Source organism: Camellia sinensis, chromosome 7 (assembly GCF_055761805.1).
Source record: "Camellia sinensis isolate YWXY chromosome 7, ASM5576180v1, whole genome shotgun sequence".
Classification (NCBI taxonomy): Eukaryota; Viridiplantae; Streptophyta; class Magnoliopsida; order Ericales; family Theaceae; genus Camellia; species Camellia sinensis.
The window spans coordinates 110,662,948-110,685,652 of NC_138967.1; the positions used below are offsets into that span (position 1 = coordinate 110,662,948).

Genomic DNA, 22,705 nt, shown 5'->3' on the forward strand with positions numbered 1-22,705 from the left:
AAAGACTGTGGCAAAAGTCAATACAGTAGGTAGAGAAGAACAACCGAGCAAAAATGGGCGAGGTAGATGAGCCAACAGAGAGGACCCCCAAGCAAGGAAGTTGAGAGTTTGCACAGCCGTCACCACGGCATTTAATAAACCTATTTACCAGATTCTTAGCGAGATACGCGATGAACCCTTCGTTCGGCAGCCAACCAAGTTGAAAGAAACGCAAAGCGGCTACGATGATAGGTACCGTCGCACTTTCCATGATGAAAAGGGGCACCGAACTGAAAACTGTACGCCATTAAGGCAACATCTGGAGAAGTTAGTGGCCACGGCCACCTAGACCAATACATTGAAGCGGGAGTGCAACCAGCCCCCGAAGACTGCAACAGACCAGAAAGGATGCCAGCCGACGGTCTTCCCCAAGGTGTGATCAATGTGATACATGGGATCATTGAGCCTGAATAAGTATGTGAACTCCAAGGGATGATCAAGAAGGCTGAGCACATGAGAGAGGTACTGAGTGCACAACCTCCCGTGAAAAAAGAAAAAACAGAGGCAACGACCGTCATTACCTTCTTTGATAGAGACTTAGCAAGGCTACAAAGCCTTCACAACGACGCACTGGTAGTGACTCTACGCGTCAAGAATTTCGATATCAAACGGATCCTAATCGACCAAGGGAGCTCATGCGAGATAATGTATTACGATACCTTCAAGCAGCTCAAATTGGAGGACAAAGACTTAGCACCCGCATTGTCTCCTTTAGTCGGCTTCAACTTAATGCCAAAGTGGCTGGTCGACAAGATAATTTTGTCAGTCAAGGCAGGAACAATGACAAAGCAAGTGAAATTCTGGGTATTGAAAGTCCCGTCCACTTACAACATAATATTGGGAAGAGCATGGTTGCATGCCATACGAGCAATAGCCTAGACCTACCACCAGGTATTACGGCTCCCTAACGAAGCCAGAGTAATTGAAGAGGTCTTAGGAGACCAGATCATGTCCAAACAGTGCTTCGTAATAGTAAACGGCAGCGGGGCTGCAAAAGGGTTCCTACAAATGGTAGAGGAACCCGAAAACAACGAGTTATTCGTAGATTTCAGCAAAGCAGCCAAACAGAAAGCAGTGGAAGACTTGGTAGAGGTAAGGATAGATGACAAAATCCAGAAAGGTTCTTTTTGCTCGACTCGACTCTGTCCAGCACCGAGAGAGTACAGATTATGGAGTTTTTGATATCTGACATCGAAGTGTTTGCCTAGACTCCGTATGACATGCCTGGCATTAAGCCTAAATTCATCTGTCATCAACTCAATGTCCACCCGACCGCCAGACCAGTTATATAGTGAACTCGCCGATCAACACTCCACCATGCAGAGATAATGGTGGAAGAAGTGGGAAACCTACTGGAGGCAGGGGCAATTAAAGAAGTACACTATCCCAGGTGGATCTCCAACACGTAGTAGTACCAAAAAAAAAAGAAGGCAAATGGTGTATTTGAGTGGACTACAAGGCGGTTAATAAAGCATGCCCAAAGGACAACTTCCCTCTACCACGAATAGACCAACTAGTGGACCTAACTGCAGGTCATAACTAACTAAGCTTTCTGGATGCATATCGTGGTTACCATCAGATTGCTATGTATGAACCGGACCAGGAGGTCACATCATTTACAACACCAAGGGAATTATATTGCTACAAGGTTATGCCCTTCAGCCTAAAAAATACGGGAGCAACATTCCAACGGATGATCACCAAAATGTTTAAGCCATTGTTAGGTAGAACAATGAAAGCTTACATAGATGACATGGTGGTCAAAAGTAAAAATGAGGGGGACCATCTCAAGGACCTAGATGAGATGTTTCAAATTTTGAAAACCCACAGACTGCGACTGAATGCATCCAAGTGCGTATTCAGTGTGGGGTCAGGAAAATTCCTTGGCTTTCTAGCAACCAACTAAGGTATAGAAGCTGATCCGTCTCAGATCAAAGCCATTCAAGATATTGAGAGGCCCAACACAGTCAAGGAGGTGCAGCATCTCACTGGTTTAGCAGTCGTGCTAAACCGATTCATAAGTCAGTCATCAGATAGGTGTCGACCGTTTTTCCAGGCACTAAAGGCCAAGTTTGAGTGGGATGATGAGTGTGACCGCACTCTGGAAAGCTTGAAAGAGTGTATGACCTCTCCTCCAAGCTTGAAAGAGTATATGACCAGTACCAGGAGAGGAACTCTTTTTATACTTAGTCGTTTCCCAACATGCAGTTAGCGCAGTGTTAGTACGAGTTGAGGGAATACAACACCTATCTATCTTTTATATTAGCAAAACATTGCTGGACGCCAAAACAAGTTACCTACCATTGGAAAAGTTGGCCTTAGCTTTAATGATGGCTTCAAGAAAGTTGTCGCACTACTTCCATGCCCACACCGTGATTGTCGTAACGGTCTTCCCCTTATAAGCATTGTTTGAAAGAGCGGACTTTTCTGGGTGATTTTTGAAGTGGGGTGTGGAGTTAGGGCAGTTCGACATAAAGTTTCAACCAAGAACCACGATAAAGGCCCAATCATTGGTAGACTTCATAGCTGAGTTTGCTCCAGAAAGTCAACATGTTTGCCTGATCGACTTGACCGAGGCAACTGAAATAAGGGGGGAAAGTGTCACAGGGATAGCGCAGCCCCGAAGCAGGACGCTTAACAACATAGCGAACCATTCAGCCTTGTAGAAAGGGAAGAAGGAACAGACTGCAGAACTACCAGCAAGGACTCCCCCCAAAGTAAGGTCCTAAGACAGTCAGATAGTAAGGATCAAATCCTAATGACGGACAATAACTTAGAAGAAGGCATCATCAATGCCCTTGATCCTAAAACATCATTAGATCCCTCCACTTGCTGGAAGCTGTTCGTCGGAGAGATGTGAAAACTCTTCGTGGATGGAGTATCTAACAGGCACGGTGCAGGACTTGGCATAGCCTTCATCTCACCAGATGGCCTAACAATTGAACATGCAGTCAACCTTAGCTTTCCAGCATCCAACAATGATGCGGAATATGAAGCATTATTAGCAGGTTTGATGTCAGCATTTCGCATAAGGGCCACTAAGCTGATGGTATACAGTGATTCCCAACTAGTAGTCAACCAAATTTCGGGCGACTACGAAGCAAAGGATGATAGAATGGCCAAGTACCAAGAATTGGTGAAAAAGGAGATCATGAAGTTTGAAGTGGTTAGGATAGAGCAAATCGATCGAGAGGAAAATAGTAAAGCAAATGAGCTGGCCAGTTTTACGTCGATGGCAGATACGTCTATCCCACACCCATTGTTAATTGACTTCCTACCTAGGCCAAGTGTTGAAGAGCCAGAAGCGACCGAAGCATGTTGCGCCGATCTAGGCCCTTCCTGGATGGATCCCATCATAGTGCTTTTAAAAGATGACATCTTACCTAAAGACAAGAAAGAAGCCAACAATGGTCAAGGCATTTTGGCTTTTCCCATCACTAGCATTGTACAAAAAGTCCTTCACAGGACCATACTTAAAGTGTGTCCATCCTTGCAAGGTCGAGGCATTTTTGTTCGAAATACACGAAGGCGTTTGCAGAAGCCACCAAGGGGGAATATTGTTGACCTACCGAGCAATTTCACAAGGGTATTGGTGGCCGTACATGCAAGCAAATGCAGAGAAATATGTCAAGAAATGTGAAAAATGTCAAAAGTTCACACATCAAATATATCAACCGGCCAGAGAGCTCCTAACTTTGACCAGTCCTTGGCCCTTTGCGATGTGGGGCCTGGATATAGTGGGACCACTCCCAACCGCACTAGGCAACATAAAGTTCTTTCTTGTGGCAACGAATTACTTCACAAAGTGGGTGGAAGTAGAAGCACTTGCATCCATAAAAAAAAAGACGTCAAGAAGTTTGTTTGGCAAAACATCAGAACCCGAGTTGGCATCCCCAAGGCCTTAATATCTGACAACGGCACTCAGTTCGATGAAAAAATTTACAGGGGTTTTTGTGAAGAATACAAGATAGAATTCTACAACTCTACGCCGGCATACCCCCAAGCCAATGGCTAGGCTGAAGCTTCCAACAAAGTAGTCTTAGATGGCTTGAAAAGGAGGTTGGAAAAGGTAAAAGGCAAATGGGCTGAGGAACTTCCCCACGTCTTATGGGCTTACTGAACTACACCTCGGCAATCGATTGGCGAAACACCTTTTTCCTTGGCTTATGGCATGGAGGCGGTAATCCCTCTGGAAATTGGCCTCCCCACGATCAGAAACGAAACTTTTGATCCAGACTTAAATGGCGAGTTCATATCCCTAGAACTCGACCTTGCAGAAGAAAGAAGAGAGAGAGCATTGGTGCACATTGCCTCGTATCAATAGGAATTGTCCAGGAAATACAATAAAGTGGTACACCCCAGGCAATTCAAGATTGGAGATTGGATACTGCGCAAAGTTATAGGAAACACCTTGATACCAGGAGATGGAAAATTAGGACCTAATTGGGAAGAACCATACAGAGTGGTTGGTTTGGCTGGAAAAGGGGCATATAACTTAGAAGATGTGGATGGCAGAGCTATTCCACGACCATGGAACACGGCCAATCTCAGAGTATTTTATTTTTAGAAACACTTGTAGTTTTTTATTTTCAACAAAAAAAAAAGTAGACTTTTTTTCGGTAAAAACTCTTTCCTCTGTTTTTAAAGGTAGTTCGCCTGACTAGGGGCGATCAAGAAGGTTGACAAGTTTGACTGACACCTTTTTTCTTCCTCAAACCGAGATAAGGATCTAGGCTTAAGAAGGTTGACAGGTTTGACCAACACTTAGCTCGTTCTTCGGCCGATATAAGGATCTAGGCTCAAGAAGGTTGGCTGGTTTGACCAACACCTTTTTCCTCAAGCCGAGATAAGGATCTAGGCTCAGGAAGGTTGGCAGGTTTGACTAACACCTTTTTTCTTCCTAAAGCCAAGATAAGGAATAAGGCTTAGGAAGGCTGGCAAGTTTGACCAACACTTAGTTCGTTCTTCAGCAGAGATAAGGATCTAGGCTCAAGAAGGTTGGCAGGTTTAGCCAACACTTTTTCCTTCCTCAAGTTGAGATAAGGATCTAGGCTCAGGAAGGTTGGCAGGTTTGACCAACACTTTTTTCTTCAATCGAGATAAGGATCTAGGCTCAAGAAGGTTGGCAGCCGAGATAAGGATCAAGGCTTAGGAAAGTTGGCAGGTTTGACCAACACTTTATTCTTTCTTTAGCCGAGAGAAGGATCTCGGCTAAGAAGGTTAGCAGCCAAGATAAGGATCTCGGCTAAAAAAAAAAGTGGATAAGGCAGAGTTGGTGAGCTCGGCCAGACATGCAGTAAGGATGTTGCACTACAATAAAAGGAAAAGCATAGTGACTGAGCAGGAACAAGAAATGTTTTCATTAGGTAAAAAGTGGTAACATGAGGTGGGGCTTATAGCCCAGTTACATTTTCCCAGAACAAAAAAACGAGAAAACTAAGCGAAGGAGCCTTCCAGTCAGGCAAAAAGGTCGTCAAGGTCAGCATCCAGGTCACCACGAACTTCGCTCGTAGGCAAGCCGGCTCCGACATCAGCCTCCTAGGTTAGCTCGGTCCCAGGCACTTTGTCAACCATACTGGGCAAGGTTTGGCTCAGGAAATCCATCGGAGTGGGAACTGAAGACTGGCGACTGAGGTTAGTGTTAGTAGAATGAGCGTTAAGTAGATCAGGGACCTCATCCTCCTCTCTCTCCTGAAGGAACTTCTGTTGAACTGCATTTGTATAATCAGACATATAGCTCGGTATGAAGTGGGGAGGAGGGTTCAGGAAGATCTCGGAGTCATGTCCTTGACCGAGCTATTCAGCAGCAACTTTCCAACCACATTTAAAGAATATGTCTTTGGCTGCTTCACATTGCTGGACATAGGTTTCCTCTCCTTCCTTAAAACCTCAGTCCTTAGCATCCTCCATCTTCTTTCTCAGCTCTTGAAGCTCAGCATTTTTTTTCTTCTTCAACTTAGACAACTCTCGCAGATAATGATCTTTTTTCTCGGTTAAAGCTTTTTGCTTATCAGCCTCTACCATGTTGACTAGTTCGGCCTGCCTTGCATTATCAGATTCCAGCTCGGTCAGCTTGGCCTGGCCTTCTTCAGTTCGGCTACCTTGACATTTGCATCAGCCACGTCCTACTGCGCTGTTTTCTGCAATTCTAGCACACGTTTGTAGGGCACGTGGTTTTTTTACAGAGCCTGGGAGTGGAGAAAGAGTGGTCAGGTTGAACCGAGCAACCAGATAGATAGTATGGATATGAATAAATTGGTAGACTACTTACAAGGACCATTGACTTAGTCGCTGAGCGAATTGCTTTGAGCTCGGCTAGATGATCGTGATGTTCCATATCTGTTGGCAGACACACGCTCTTTGAGAAGTTGAAAGCAAGCATGTGGTCCTTCTCAGCAACCACTGAGTCTTTGGTAGACACAGTGCAGTTTTTATAGGAAACGGATGGTGCCTATACAGGCGGAGAGGAAGGACCTGCTCAACTAGAACGAACAGGCTCTGGGTTCGACAGTTGGGTCTCAGGGAGCATGGTCTCTTCCTCATCCACCAAATGTGGTTGTTCGGTCGACGAGGTGTGCACACGCTTGTTCTGCCGAGACATGGTTGCCTTGGTGGTTGGGAGGGCGACCATTGTCTCACACGGTTGACCAAAGGGCGCTAGTTCGGTATGAACTTCACTGGAGGTCTGCTCGATAATAAGAGCTTGCACGGCCCTCCTTTTTTCCGTTTCTTGTTCTTCAGTGTGGGGAATTAGATTAATTTGGGAAAGAGTGGGGTCCGGCTCGGGTGATGACTCTAGAAAGAAATCAGTTACTCCGGTCTTCCTTTTACCACTGTAGCGGTAGGTCTGTTGCACGTCGAGCAATTCAGTCCAATCTCGATGCCAGTAGCGTAGCGTGGCTCTGAGTATAGCTTGATTTGTGTATGCGTAAGTTGATTTCAGGTGGTTCAAATCTGTATAAAGACAAAGAACACAAGGGTTAGTACGGTAGTTGTTTTGATAACAAAGAAGATAAAACCGAGCTGTCCTTACCAGTTGTTCCCTTGTTCCAGTTGATGTTATAGCCCGGTATCTAGGCTTCGTGGTCTTCAAAATTTCCAGACACCCATAGAAAATCATCGTCGTTCAGGTCTTTATCAGGTGTACTCTTGACGATTTTCTCTTGGCCCCTTCTTATTCTAAGGTAATATACCCAACCGTCATCATTCTGACTGAGCGAATATTGGTGAAATAGCTCAGCCAATCTGAGGTTGAGGCCAAGGCAGCGATTCAGTTTAGCTATGCCGTTTATTATTCTGTACGTGTTGGTGGATAATTGTGTGGGGCATAGTCTGGTTTGCCTAAGGAATTCACAAATTAGGGGTTAGACTGGGAACCTGAGTCCACCCTCTACAATGGACAACAATGTGAACGGAACAAAGCCCGATCTACCCCAGGGTGTGGTGTCCGGCTCGGCTAGTTCAAATTGAACGTCTTCAGGGATGTGGTAATTTCTTCAGAATTCGGCTATGGCACCAGGTGAACTCACAAGGAACCTATATTTGCCCATTTTTTGGTAGCTTTTGTTTACAAGTATCTGCTCGGCACCTTAGCCCGGTTCTGTATGAATGGTGTGCCTGAGTAAACCTAGTCAGAGTCTGCACAGTGAAGAACATAGAATGTGTTATGGCCAGTTAGTGACCGGGCTAGGGCATCAGTATAAATTATTTTGCTTAGTCTCGAGAGAAGTAATGGTGTGTAGCTCGGCTAAAACCTGGGTCAAGGTTTTTACTCGGTCTTGGGAGTGGGCGAGATTTTTATCTTAGTCCATGGAGTGAGCTAGGCTATAGCTCGATCATGATTAGGAAACGTTGAAACGTTCGGGGAGGCGCATCTAAATGAGCACAAACCTATTATAGCTCGGTTTCAATGTGAATTATGGATTCAAAGTTTGTATGATTCCAGTTACAAATAAGCTGGAGTTTTTCCTAAGGTGTGGGGTTTTTGGGAAACTGATTCTAAACTCATTTTTGGCGCATAAACAAAAACTATGCATACTCTTGCAAAAACAATATAATGGTTTATGAAACTAAGAGAGTTAAGCAGTTGTGAAACATCATATAGAGTGTTTAGAAAGAACATGAAGCTTACGAGTTTTTGGATGTAATGTTGAGCAGCAAACGACATTCCTGTGGTAGTAGTGAAAGTACCAAGGTTTGAATAGGGGTAGAGGCAGAATTGGAGTTTTTGCTTTCAGAAAGCTGTTTTGGTTTTTGGGTTAGAAGATGAACAGTAACGATGGTGGTTTGAAGACTAAGGGGATAAATGTGAAATGGAAGTAAAACGACAGGACTATTCAAATTTTAGAGTTATGATTGACGGCTGTCTCAATGATAGAGGCAATCGTGAGGAGCCACGTGTCCTAGTAAGGACGTAGTGTTAGCAGCAAGGGAGAGCAGGCTATACTACGTAAAAAACGAGGAAAACCGAGTGAGTTTTTTAGTTTAGATAGCCTAAGTGCTTCACTTCGGGTGATATTTTAGCGTAGCTTAAAGATAATAATCCCAATCATGCTTCACAGATGGAATTAAGGAGCAATTGAGAAGGTAATTTAGGAGAAGAGATTGGGCCGAGCTTGATCCATCTACCTTAACTTTGGGCCAAACTACGGGCTGGGGTGAGAGCTTTAGATAGCTCGGTCCCAGGTCATCTGGGTCCCAAGATGGGCAGAGACGTCGTCAGGGGGCTGACCTAGCTATCTAAAGCTAGGCCTGGAAGGCTGGCCAAGGTGTTAGCAAGGAGACAGGCCAAGCTAAGTATATGTAACGCCCCAATTTTTCATACCCAAATAATAACACAATAATCATGGCTCTTTAAAGTAAAACTGAAAATACATCTCCACACTTGCATTACATGATACAAATAGTCTTCATGAGATAATACATTCACTTCAAAACAAGGTAACATAAACAAATAAATACCCTCATGGGTTTACAAGTTTCCAAGGCTTAGGCCCGGTTACACAAATCGGTTATTCAAACCCATACAAATACAGCCATTGGCTTACAAAATAGAGTCACGCAAAATGAGAGCATTGTGCTCCCAACACACACACACTTCCACGCCCTTAGTTCGGCGGAATCACCACATCCTTTCCTGCACAAAAATCCCGTAGGGTGTGCTTAAAGCCCAGTAGGAGATCCTTAACAAAGTATATACATTTTATACAAGTCTCAAGATGATGAATGCACATCCCATGCTATGTTCTTTTAAAAGTAAGACACATCTTCATCTTTTGAAAATCATCATGCTCAATGATGTCATGCAACTCCAACTATTCAAAATTAACCAATTTAACTCAAGGGGCGGTAAATACAACTCTGGTAATCCCTAGGTCAGTGTTTGTAAGTAGACTATGCAAGTATTACCAATTGTCATTTTTACCGGGATTAACCGGAAGGCTCGACACCTATCCGCGCGACTTTCTGGTCTTTTACCAAAGACACTCAGGCCACCTTAATCAATTTCATCTACACCACCTATCAAGGCTTACCACCGTATTTACCCCAAAACCATTTCATGAAAACCCATTTCCCAACATTCTTTTCTCAATGTAAGGTTTTCAAATCAACGTTCAAAGCTCAACATAATCAAATGAATTGGTATGCCCATGAAATGATTAAATGCAATACAACATTTCTTCCATTCTCTATATTTCTGCACAATAATTCCATTGTGAACAAATCTCCCATTTCTCTTTTCAAAACAATAATATCACAAAATGAATATATAAACTTTGATTTCCAATTTCCCCAAGGAACAACACATTTCCCACATTTCGAGCATTCTCTACAAATTAGCCATTTCAAGACTAAAACAACATTTTGAATAACAATTTTCAAAATGAACAACGATTCTCATATTTTACAAACTTCATCATTTATATATATAAATAAATAATTTTCAAAACATCCATTTATTTGACCCCCAAAATAAATATGTCAACATCATCCAAGGATTTTCAACATCTTTCAAAAATCCCTATTTCTAGGTTTTTTCACCAAAACCACTCATCTCCAAAATATTTAGAAGGATCTCACCAAAATCATCTTTCTTCAATCAATATAATTCAAAACCCTCAATTTCCATTTTAAAAGGAAAAGAAAGTAAACCTACCTTCAAAATTACTCTTCTTCTTGAATCAACAATCAATTTTCAAAATTAATCAAACAATGATTTCGAAAATCATCTAGATCTTGCAAAAACATATATATAACTCAAAGGAAATCCCTATCTCAAGTTTGAAGAATAATAGAGTTGAAATCTCAAAATCAACAATGCCTAAACTCGATCTCCACCGCACACAACGGATCTCAATCTCAATAGATAACCAACTTTGATGAAGAACTTTGATCTAAATCTCAATGGATTTGGAGAAATCAAAGATCTTGTGAGGTTTTTGGTAGGAAATGTAGAGAGAAGGAAAAGGAAATGTTTTTAGAGAGAGAAAGGTACACAAAAGTGATACAACTTTAACCTAAAGAGAGAGAAAAAAGAAAGAAAATTTGAATCTCACCTACTCCCGCACGTGCGCCCTCTTCCGCACCTCACTCCCGTACCTGCCTTTTTAGCAGTGTGCTTCACCCTCCTCCCTTGTTTCTCGCACGTGCGGCCTCACCTTCCGCACGTGCGGCTACTCTCCCGCACATACGGCCCAAGGCCCCACACGTGCGGCCCTGGTCCTCAGCCTGGAATTCTCTCGATTAAACTCCCAACACTCCAGATCGACCGAGCGGACAAGCAACTTCGAATGCATTTTGTATTTTTACTTCAGGGGCGCTGCCTCTCGACCCTGCCAAGGCGCTGTCCCAGACCCGCCAAGGGGCACTGCCCCCTCGACCTCCGCAAGCTGATCGGGCAGCTTGATCCCTGACATACTCAGCGAAGTGGCAAAACATGAAAGAGATGGGTTAAAACCGGGATCGCTATAGTATAGCTCGGCAGAACACCATCTATGTCATTATTGTATTGAAAGCACGACAAAGACAAGCTAGTTCGGTTGATCGCGTCAACCGAGCTGAGGTAAAAACCATCTCACTAGGTCAGCAATGAGCAGGGTGTTACCAGGATATGCATTATCCTTGGAAGTGTGATTCTTAGAAGGACTTTGCGATGGAGAGTTGGAATCCTACTAGGATTGTGTCGGGCGGAATCTATAAAAACTCATAACATGACCTATGTAGATGTATTGCAATTTTTACTCTCAAATATACAGAGCTTTTGTGTCTATTGGCTTTTTGTTGACTTAGACATTGGAGAGATTTCCGGCACACACCTGCTGGCTAACTCACGTTTGTGTTTTCAAGTTTGGAGGAATACAAACTTGATCAACAGGATTATACGAGAAGATTATTTTGTGCTCGTACAAGTGTGATCCTTTTACTATATTTGTTGGAGATTCCAAATGTAGGTATGTCTTATATGTGTATTGTTGTCTTATTAAACTTTTATTAAATGTATCATTTTTCTTAAAATATGATAATAGGATATTTGTGTACTGTTAATATTATCATATTAAACTTTTATTGAATGTGTCATTATTTTTAAAATATGACAATGAAACATTTATGCATTATTATCTTGTTAATTTTTTATTAAATGTATTATTTTTAAAATGTGATAACATTATTATCTTATTACGTTTTTAAATATGAATACCTTTATTTAAGAGATTTTAATGTAGAATAAGAGTTAAAAATTTATTAGAATGTTTACGATTGCTAAATGTACCCTATGAAATTGAAAAGTCTTGTGGCAAAGTCGTTTTGGGTCCAGAGTAATTCTTAGGTTAGTTAAGGGCACACCAGCAGGGTGATTATTAGGTATCTCGTAACATAGTTACGTAATAATCTATAATATTATAATTGGTGAAAAAAATAAAATATTATAATTTTATGTTGATTGATTGAAGAAGACGAAAATATATAATAAAAATAAAAATACTAAAAATCTCAGAAGTTCTATCAAAATTTTTAGTAAATATCTCACATAAATGTGAGACTTACATAAAATCTACATAGTATGTATCCTACACCCATATAAGATATTCGGTAAAAATTTAATAAAATCTTTAAAATTACTTTAATAAAAATAATAATTAATAAAATAAATATAGGCATGTGATATTTTGCAAATACGTAATAAGTTTCCCATGGTGTCCTATTTGTTGAGAAGTTATTCAATAATATCTCATGTTTTAGAAACTTTTTGCCTTCTCCCTTCCTATTAATTAATTAATTGGAAAAAGATAGAAGACCTACCGAGTAATAGAGTAAGGTCAAGTTTGGCAAGTTAAAAAAAAAAAATTAAAAAATTAAAAAGTTACTTAAAAAGTTAAAAAGTTATCATTACTCATCAAAAGTCAAAAATTACAGGTATACAACTCTCAATTCTAATTTTTCCCTACATACTAATTTATACATTTTTTAATACATATTTTTTCATAAAAAGTCAAAAAATTAATCCAAACATTCATATTTTTTTCTTTAATTTTTTAATTCAAAAAGATAAAAAAAATGCACTTATTTAGAACACCCGTTTCGGGTCCAGAGTAATTGATGGTTGCTTGAGGGCACATGGGCGGGCCCATTTGTGCGTAATTTTTTTTTTTTTTCGTTTTGGGATCATCATTTAAATTCAATTTATAAGAATTTGTCCATACTTATTCAAATGGAAAGAATTTTAATATCAGGTTTAAAAATTTATATGAATATTTATCAAATTTTTTGGTTAACCAGTAAATCTTTAAACTTGTCCTCCGTCGACTCTGGAATCAATTAGTTAATATCAATTATATTTATGAGATTTATTAGTAAAGATACCCTATGAAATTGAAAAATCTTATCAAAAAGTTGGGTCCAGAATAATTATTAGGTTAGTTGAGGGCATATCAGCAGGGTAATTATTAGGTATTTTCAGATCATGATCACATAATGATCTATGATATTATAAGGAATATTTACCAATAAATACGATCTCATAAACAACTATACCAATTAGTCCCACTTTTGAAATGTTTATCGGATAAGTCCTACTTGTGGAGAGGTTTAGATCTATCTGATCATATTTTCCAACTTTGGTAGTAAGGCTTGGACAGTTATCCCCTTTCCTATTTCATTGGGTTATTTTTTGTAAGATCACCTTCATTTTTGGTAACTTCAGTGATTCGGTGATACACATTTCTACAATTTGACTGTTAGGGTTTTGGGTTTTTTGGGGAGGGGGTTTGGTGCGCCGTCTATGTGACGTCGCAGCATGGGTAGCATTTACCAATCCTCAACCTCACCGTCATGCAGGTATGTATTTTTTTCCCTTCATAATAATGCACAATTGTTTTGTTTTGTTGGTAGTCTCAGTTTTTAGGATGAGGTTCTTTGTATCCATGTTAGGGTGTCATCGTTTTTGTCTCATAAGTGGTTGGGTGTGGCTCAAATGTGTTACGACTTGACGACATTAAGTGTTGTAGTGTAAGATCTGGGTAGGAGTGGGGGGTGGGGGACTCAATGGGTGGGTTGCATGTATGTGATTGGTAAGGGATTTGTGGCACTGGTTGAGTTCGGAGTTGTGGTAGTCGGGAGGAGTTGTGTGACATCGTCTGGTATGGGTTATGTTGTTGATGTTATGTTAAATGTATACAGGTAATGGACACGCATGTCATGCTGGTTTGTTGTTACAGTAATACAAATGGCGCCGTCAATTTGCAAGCCCCTTTTCGTTACCATGATCTGCTGAACCATGTGTGTGGCAATTTTTTGGGGTTGATAGCCGATAATGTGTGTTTGTTTTTCAAAATCCAATGATACAATAACTTCACGTTGAAGAACGATATTGATATGGAGAACATGGTCTCACTTGCGCGGTCTTTTCGCCTACAATGTGTTGATGTCATCATTCATTTGCGAGACGTCAAAGATGCCGATAACATTGACAGTCCACCTCACAATGCACGGACTATCCCATGTTAGACGTATGGTCCGTTTGACGAGATAGACGTGGATAATGAACAAGATTTATTAGCCAAATTTTGTCCTCATGTAGATAAGGTTTTTTTGTCTGCTTCGTGGGCTAATGGGATTCAACATGTTGGGCAAAGTTTTGAGGGGGGAGCTGCTGAGTTCCAAACGGTTCTCCGCAAGTATGCCATTGAGTGTGGATTTCGATTCAAATATGTAAAGAATGATTCTGTTCGGATTACAGCAGTATACATGATGAGGGAAACTAAAGGATGCATGTGGTCTATACACGCACGTGCCTTACATGGCAATGGATTTTTTTACATTCATAAATGGAATAACGAGCACATTTGTGGTGTCGTTGTTCGGACACCCACTAATCCGTGTGCTGGGTCTGACTTAGTATGTGATGTTATATTCGAGAGGGTACGTGACAAACCACTCACATGGCCTACCGATGTTGGCTACGACTTGAAGAAAGATTACGGTTTAGAGGTTAGTTATCGGGTCGCCTGGTTAGGTGTTGAGAAAGCTCGCGGGGAAATGTTCAGTGCACATTCAATTTCGTTTGACCAATTACGGTGGTATAGTAACGTAGTTATGGAGAACAACCCGGGAAGTTATATAAACATTGACTACGACGATCAAAACAATCATTTCATAAGGTATTTCATATCATTCAAAGCATGTATTGATGGATTCAACCATTGCAGACCGTTACTTTTCTTGGACGACACATTTTTAAAAGGGAAATTCAAAGGGAACTTGTTAGCCACTACTGCAAAAGATGGTAACCAAGGTATGTTGTTGCACACTATGATTTTTCATTATTTAATATCATATCCACATTTTGGTTTGTTTCCACACACTGGGGCTTTTGGGGAGGCTGTTATGGGTTTGTTTGTGCCGCGAACTTCGTACGGGTGGTGTGTGTGTTACGCCACCCGATTGTGTGTTGTCCCATTAAATTTGTTAACATGTTTTAATCAACATTGCTTGTTTTGTTCTTAATTGGAGAAAAATTAAAAAAATAGGATTGTTTCCTTTAGCTATCGCGATCGTTGATTCGGAGAACACTGCCAACTGGTCTTGGTTTTTGGGACACCTTGCGAATGTGGTGAATGGACATAGAACACTTATGTTTGTTTCAAACCGACAAACTGGATTGATAGAATCAGTACCCATCATATTCCCCACCGCTCATCATGCATTCTGCTTACAACATTAGCAACGCAACTTGCAAGACAAAATGCGTTACGTGAACAGTTCTTACTGGGCTGGGTTGTTGGCTGCATTTCGAGCGTGTGCATATGCTCCAACAGTCACTGCATTCAACCATAGTTTAGGGGAGTTCATGAAATTCGGACGTAATGTCGCTCTAGCATTTTTGAAGGATTTGACTCCCGCATATTGGGCGAACGCTTATTTCCGGTAACTTTTTCGAAACCATTTTCATTCATGCCTATAGCATATTCAAGTTACTTTTTATCACAACATGTGTCAATGTTTCACTTTGTTAATTGTTTTCAAATGTTTTTCATTTTTAATCCACTAGCGGTGCACGTTACGGCGAAATGAGTTCCAACGCAGTTGAGTCATTTAACTCATGGATATGAGATACGTGACACCTTCCAATAACTCAAATGGTAGACAGTATCTAGACTCAGATTATGCGGCAAAGGGCCAAACGTCGACGCAAGGCAAAAGCGTGGCATGGTGTTGTATGCCCGAATATGGAAGCACGTTTGGTTAAAGCGTATAATAAGGGCAGATCGTGGCTTGTGAGCCAATCAAAGGATGACGTATATGAGGTTCACTCTTTCCCATCAGTGCTGGTTGATGTTGGGAGGCATACATGCTCATGTTTTCAGTGGCAAATCAAAGGTTTCCCATGTGCTCACGCAGTCGTTGCAATCGGTAACAGTGGCAAAGACCTTTACAATTTCGTTGATGCGTATTACCATATGGCAGAGTACCGAAGTTCATATGCACACAACATTATCCCTATTCCAACTATTAAAAAATCACTGTTTAACATGGATGATTTTGTCATTCAACCACCAATTGTCAAAAGACCACCAGGCAGGCCCAAGAAGAAACGGATGCTTTTTAGGGGGGAACAAGTTCAACAAATTCGATATGGTCAGTGCCAGCGTTTGGGGAATCATAATAGGAAGACGTGCAAGGAACCAATCTAGCATTCAAGGCAACCAAAATGTTTCTGAACATTTATTTCCAACTTTCAAATTTTTTTTGAGTACAAATAAAGGAGTGTAACAAACACACACATTCAGACATATATGATGCTTACATACCTCAAACAGAACAATTTTATTTTCCATATGAACAATTGTGGCGTTGCATGTTTCCCTTCAATCTGATTATACCATTTACCATGTCTTTTCATAGCTTATTTTTAATTTTTGTGAAGGCAAATATGTGTAAACTGATACACAGTTATACTGCCACAACTTTCGTAAGCTTCTGCACACTCACCCCTTCAATACAACCCGCAACACACATTACCACATCTAACACTGCACTGTTGAGTGTATTGTCCCTAATGACACCACCACACCTGTAGCACCAGCAGATGCACCAGCATCCATCCAAAAATTCATTATACAACATGCTCCATAATTTTCCTGTTTGCTTATAAGTAAATTATTGTAATAACAAAATACGTATATACAACGAACTCAAAAAATGACTACAACAAACGTGAACAACATTTTTCCATCCAACATTGCTTATTCCATTTTCATTAAGCAGTAACTGTCACACACCCACAACTACACAATTCCCGAAAAGGTGTGTACATAATGCCAAAAAAATAGCACGACATGTATTGTCATGTATAACTGGATGCAACAATAACAACCCAAAAACATAAACAAAAATAAACAACCTTCAAATCCAACGGAAAAAAAACTATAGCATAGTGTTCATCCTTTTTTCCTAACCAACATGATGCCGTAACACAAAAACTTCAACTATAGTCCTTAATTCTACGCACTGGATCATTAACAATACCCTTAACCATGTTTGCACGAAAGATGCTACAGTTAGTGCCTTACAAAGATCGGGTCACGTCACACTGGTGCACATATTGCCGCATTATCGCACATACAATCACCCCACAATCAAGCCCGCGTATGAAGCCATTACGTACAATAAGACATATGTTTGCACAATTAACATTATACAAAAAACAAATTCCAACAACACCTAAAACACCTGCCATTTACGTGTCTGGTTTCTGCTGCGGGCATTGTGAGATAGCTTCTAGTGGCTGACTAAAATCGACTTCACTACCTGTCTCCTCCATTCCAAACGCACACAAGGACTTCTTCAGCACATTGGTGTCACGACCCAAACCTGTCCCTATGGGTTTAGCACCATAACCGGCCACTAATCCGTGATTACCGACGGCCTGCTTAACAGTAATAACAATAATACAGAGTACAGGGGCTGGCGGAAGCCAAAACAGTAATAAAAGATGTCCAATGAGCTGTGACAGTCTGTATGCAAAAAGACTTTTCATACATAATCACATTCAGAATCAAAACAGTATATACATACATACATATACAACCATCCAGGACAAGGACCTAATCCCTATTAGAACAGTACAGTACAGGTATAGTCAGTCTATACAAAAACAGAGACAGGAAGGATGAATCTAAAACACCCTAGAAAGCCCTAGCTTGAAGGACTTGGAACCTCGCAGTGAGGCACAGTGGTTGGCTTGACAAAAAGGGAGTTAAACCCAACGTTCCTAGCTCCGATCCGGTGCCTGGACACCTACATATATATATATATATATATATAAACAGTGAGCTAAAGCCCAGTGAATAACATATGCGTAAAGAGGTTAGGAATGAATGCCCTTTCAGTATGTAAAATAGTCATTTGAACAGTATATCAGTTATTCGATCATAGCAGTCATAAGTGGTACATCCAATAGCAAGCAGTACAGTAGGTCTTAATAGACCGAACAATCAGTTGATGGCCATCATATCAGTAAACAGTAGTGGTTCATATCAGTAAACAGTAGTGGTTCCAAACATAAGAACCGACAGAGATCTCTGTGACAGTAGCAGTACAGCACAGTAACAGTAAATTGCTATGGATGCCACGAATACAGTTCGCAAATAGGACAAGCATTCATTCAGTAAGAAATATCATTTCAGAAAGCAGTACAGTTGATCATTCAGAAAGTATTCATGATTGAATATATCTTTACAACATTATTACTCACAGAGCACTGGGCTACAGATAGGCTAGAGCGTCCTTGGATGCCAACCCTACAGTTACAGAATGAACACACTAAGTTACACACGTGGGAAACGATAACTTAGTCTCTATCTTGACTCGGTGTGGTTCTACATCAATAACCTCATTAAGATGCCTTAAACATGCCCTAGGAATGCCTAGGATGGAATGAGGATGCAAAGATGTACTTAGAAATACTTTTCAAAATTTTCAGAAAACAGGAGTCTCGCTCGAGCGTGGCTTTCTATGCTTGAACGGACATGCAGACAAAGGAGCTCCGCTCGAGCGTGGCTTTCTATGCTTGAGCGGACATGCAGACAAAGGAGCTCCGCTCGAGCGTGACTTTCCTCGCTCGAGCGGACTGCAAAAGTACTGGATGCATGAAATTCACGCTCGACGGGCGCTCAACCCTCGCTCGAGCGTGAGACACAAGTCCTCGCTCGAGCGTACATTCCCTCGCTCGAGCGGACTGTAAACACATGCAAAGTACTGGATACACGCATTTCACGCTCGAGCGTTACTTTACTCGCTCGAGCGGACTACATGAACTCAGAGTGTACGCTCGAGCGTGAAGTTCCTCGCTCGGGCGTGGACCCAAAATCTAGAATTTCCAGATTTGTCTCCAAGCATGAAACTCAACATTTAAAGCATCAAATTCGATCCTTTTGGATTAATTTTCTGAAAAACACTTTAAAACTCATAATATGACATGTTTCAAAGATCAATTTGCAAAATCAAAGCCCAATGGTAGTTTAATTGAACCCATTTTCAAACAAAACTTCAAGAACATGATGTACATGCAACATGCATGAATTTAATCAACTTCAAAGCTTCTAAAACAAGAACAAATGAGTCAATCCTTTCAAAACATGATGAATTCATGGACCAAAGCTAGAATATGGACATGCATGTGAGGATTCTATGAAAATAACCTCAAAATTCAAGAATGTTAATATGCATGCATGATTTAAGCTTCAATTCAACATTTTGAACCAATTCTAGACTCTAATCACCAAACTTCCATGAAACATGCAAGATACAACTTAAATACAAGTTCAAGAGGATGATTCTCCTACCTTAGGTCATCAATTTCAAGTCTAGAAGCTCAATTGTGCAATCTACTCTTCAATTCTTCAAGTTCTCCAAGCAATTCTCTAGATGAAACCAAGCTCTCCTAACTCTCTCTCTCTCTCTCTCTCTCTCTCTCTCTCTCTCTAATCGGTTTAGGCTCAAGAAAAGGCTGAAGAAATGTGATGCCAAGCCTAGGTAAATCAAGACTAATATATGGCCTAGCATTGTCCACTAATGGCAATTTGGTAAATAACCCAAATTGATGTAATACAACTTTTTAATCTAATTTAACCACTCCAAATCACATTTCAATCAAATCTACCATAAAATCATATAAATTCTAATTAGCATAAAACATTAATCGATTTCAGATTCGGCCGCCGATATGGCCTTCAATTACAGTTCAAACTTAAAACATGAACAGATAATTCAATGACAAACAGATAGAAATGCATTTAAACTAGTACACTCAATCAATCAGTTCAGAATGTCAGTCTAATCAGTCACTTAACATGCTTAATCATAGATTAGCACTAATCAGTGGTGAGGGTTGTTACAATTGGACACATGTTCCTTCTGCCATACATATTACAAATACAGAAACAAAAACAGAAACCATTTTTTAAAAATATATATATATATTATTCAACCACCCCATCCAACATTATCATCAAAGTGCATACTCATTTTTACCAGAAATATAGCTTCACTATAATGCACGTCTGTTCGCACTGAACGTTGCCTCATCGGATTAAAATGCTTTCAAGTACCATCTTCAGTATCATAAACGACAAGCATCAAGTGTGCGTCATGACAGATAGGGAAATGAATGTATCTACATGTGCTTCCTCCGTGATATTCCTTGTAACATACTTCTCCATCGCATGAACGTCATTATTTTTCACCATTTCCTGCCACAAATATGCCACCCACGTTAAACTAAACACATACACAAATTAAACATACAACATTCGCCCACCCCAAACTTACCAGGCAGATGGTACTAAAAAAATAGGAGTTGTCTGCGGTCTCATCATTTGCATACATTCTATGCTGTTCAGTTTTAAGCAACTCCGCATAAGCATCAATAACCTAACATGCACCAAAAAGAAATTGACCATATTAAATACATACAACATACAGTAACCAAGTGCTACTATTTTTAAAAATTTACACATACGCAAAACAAAACCATCTAATTTAATATTTTCTTTATAAAACGAAAATAAATAAAAAATAAAAACTTACATTGCCATGGATAAAACTTAGCCTAACAAGGGCCTTCACATCGGTGAAATACATGGACACTCCATTAGTACTGTCCCCCAACATGATGGCCCTACATAACAACACAGTATACACACATTAGTCCGCACATGTTCACATAAACGACAACGTAATATAGTACTAACCCGTTTCCGTGTCGCTCATAAGCAGTTGTGATCTTCGCCTTCTCTACGACCGTCATCATTTCCAAACACCCAAACGGTTGTTCATACCAAAACCGGACCACTTATTTCCATGTAAAACAACTACATCCACATCAATAATATCATTTCCAACAACACCTGTGTCTTCTCCTCCAACATTGCCTACAACCAAGGCCATTCTTGTCCCACGTCCAACTAATAATGGTTACTCAAGCTCAGGCATCTTTCACTTTTTTCTTACTTTACTCTTAATGTTACGCACATAAGACTTCTGGACACCAAACCCCAGACTTGCCTACAACACTTGTGGTAACACTTCTGTTTTAGAATCAAACATGTTCAAATCATAAGGCCCATCCACCTGCCCCATCCTATCATCCGTCCCCAAGTTCAAATCACTCTCCCCAAAATTATTTACACACAATCCAACTACACGTAACGATGTCACATCGCTATAACCTTCACCTCCAACGCGGCTACTACCTGCACCAAGCCCTTCAACATTACAATCAACTTCCACCGTACAAAATGCTTGTGTCACATCATGGACATCACGATCTGCCAATTGGTCTTCAAGAATCACAATTTGTTTAAGAAAATCCATGTTCTCCTTCTTTAACTTCTCAACCTCTTCGTCCTTCATTTTCAGAACACTTCCAAACCCACCTACTATATGAACAGCTTGCATCTCATTCTCTCTCTTCAACCTAGATGCTTCAACTTTAAGCATTGCAATCTTGCTGTCTTTCAATTTGTTATCATTTTCCAGTGCTGATATTGCATTGCGTTCTTGTTCATTAATGACACCATCACCACCGGCACACTTTCCCCCTTCATAGGAGCCACTCACAACATTTTCCAGTACATCACCCACATCACCACGCGGGCAATGAACATTCTCCCCACATTTATCACCTTCCTCCACCGTGTTTTCAATTTCATCCTACACACCAGACATAGGACGCTCACTTGTTTTATTTCCCTGGTTCTCCTCTTCAACAAAACTATCACTACCACCTGCCTCTTCCGGAATCCCATCAACAACATCAGTCACTTCTCCCCCACCCACTTCAATATCCAATCCCATCACCTCTCATTCATACTCAAAAGATCTCAACCTGTCAACCTTCACTAACAACAAACATCTACTGCACACATACCACACTCCTGAGCACAAATAACATACCTGAAACCTGACAGGCCTCGACAGATTTACCCCTTGACAACTAATAAGCAATTCCCCAATGTCCCACTTCAAAAACCTGGGAAACATGTTCTCGCTTTTTGGCTGCACTATGTCTGAATGTTCACAAAGCCAGAACTGCATGACAAACAACACATATTGTATACGTTATTCCAACAACGTGCAAAATTTAACAACACTTTGCCCACAAAAAAAAAAAAAAAAAAGAAAAAGAAAACAAAACAAAACAAAACAAAACAAAACCCAACAACATAACAAAATTAACCATACAAATCATACCAGCAACACAACGACGCAGCCAGTCACCTTCCTAGGTGTGCGATGGAACTCTTTTACTGATCCCATCAATGTTGTTAGTATCGCACCAGTCTAGTCAAACATTCTGACTGTAGTCAGGTCGTTGAGGTACCAAACAAACGCCCAGCTTATAGTTTCCCCCATGTTAGAAAAAAAGAGTTTCCTACACATGTACAAAGCTAACAGCTTCGCCGTGTCTTCTTCATCCTGCCTTGCGCGGCCACTAGCTGCCTCTAAGAATAAAGTCTTCACCAATTTTGACGTTACTCGCGAAATGCCACGCGCCTTACATTACACAAAATCTGACACTAGCCTCTGCCCGGGTAACAGATCAATTCGCCTCTTCCCATATTGTAATCCAAATAGTAGCCTTATGTCACAGCTCCCAAGCTTCACA

At 40.6% G+C, this 22,705-nt stretch overlaps 2 protein-coding genes across 2 annotated transcripts in view; both read left to right on the forward strand.

The window, feature by feature from the left end:
• LOC145796030 (uncharacterized) overlaps nt 1–15,259 on the forward strand; it is a 29,871-nt gene extending 14,612 nt beyond the window's left edge. Inside the window, exons 2-3 of the mRNA XM_082881003.1 lie at nt 14,117–14,830; nt 15,066–15,259. Coding sequence (XP_082737129.1) covers nt 14,117–14,830; nt 15,066–15,259 — 908 coding nt within the window. The remainder of the gene's footprint in view (nt 1–14,116; nt 14,831–15,065) is intronic.
• Nucleotides 15,260–15,764: 505 nt separating this feature from the next.
• On the forward strand, nt 15,765–16,229 carry LOC145796031 (uncharacterized). The gene has a single exon (XM_082881004.1). It carries the CDS (start codon nt 15,765–15,767, stop codon nt 16,227–16,229), a length of 465 nt encoding a protein of 154 aa, XP_082737130.1.
• Nucleotides 16,230–22,705: the final 6,476 nt, after the last annotated feature.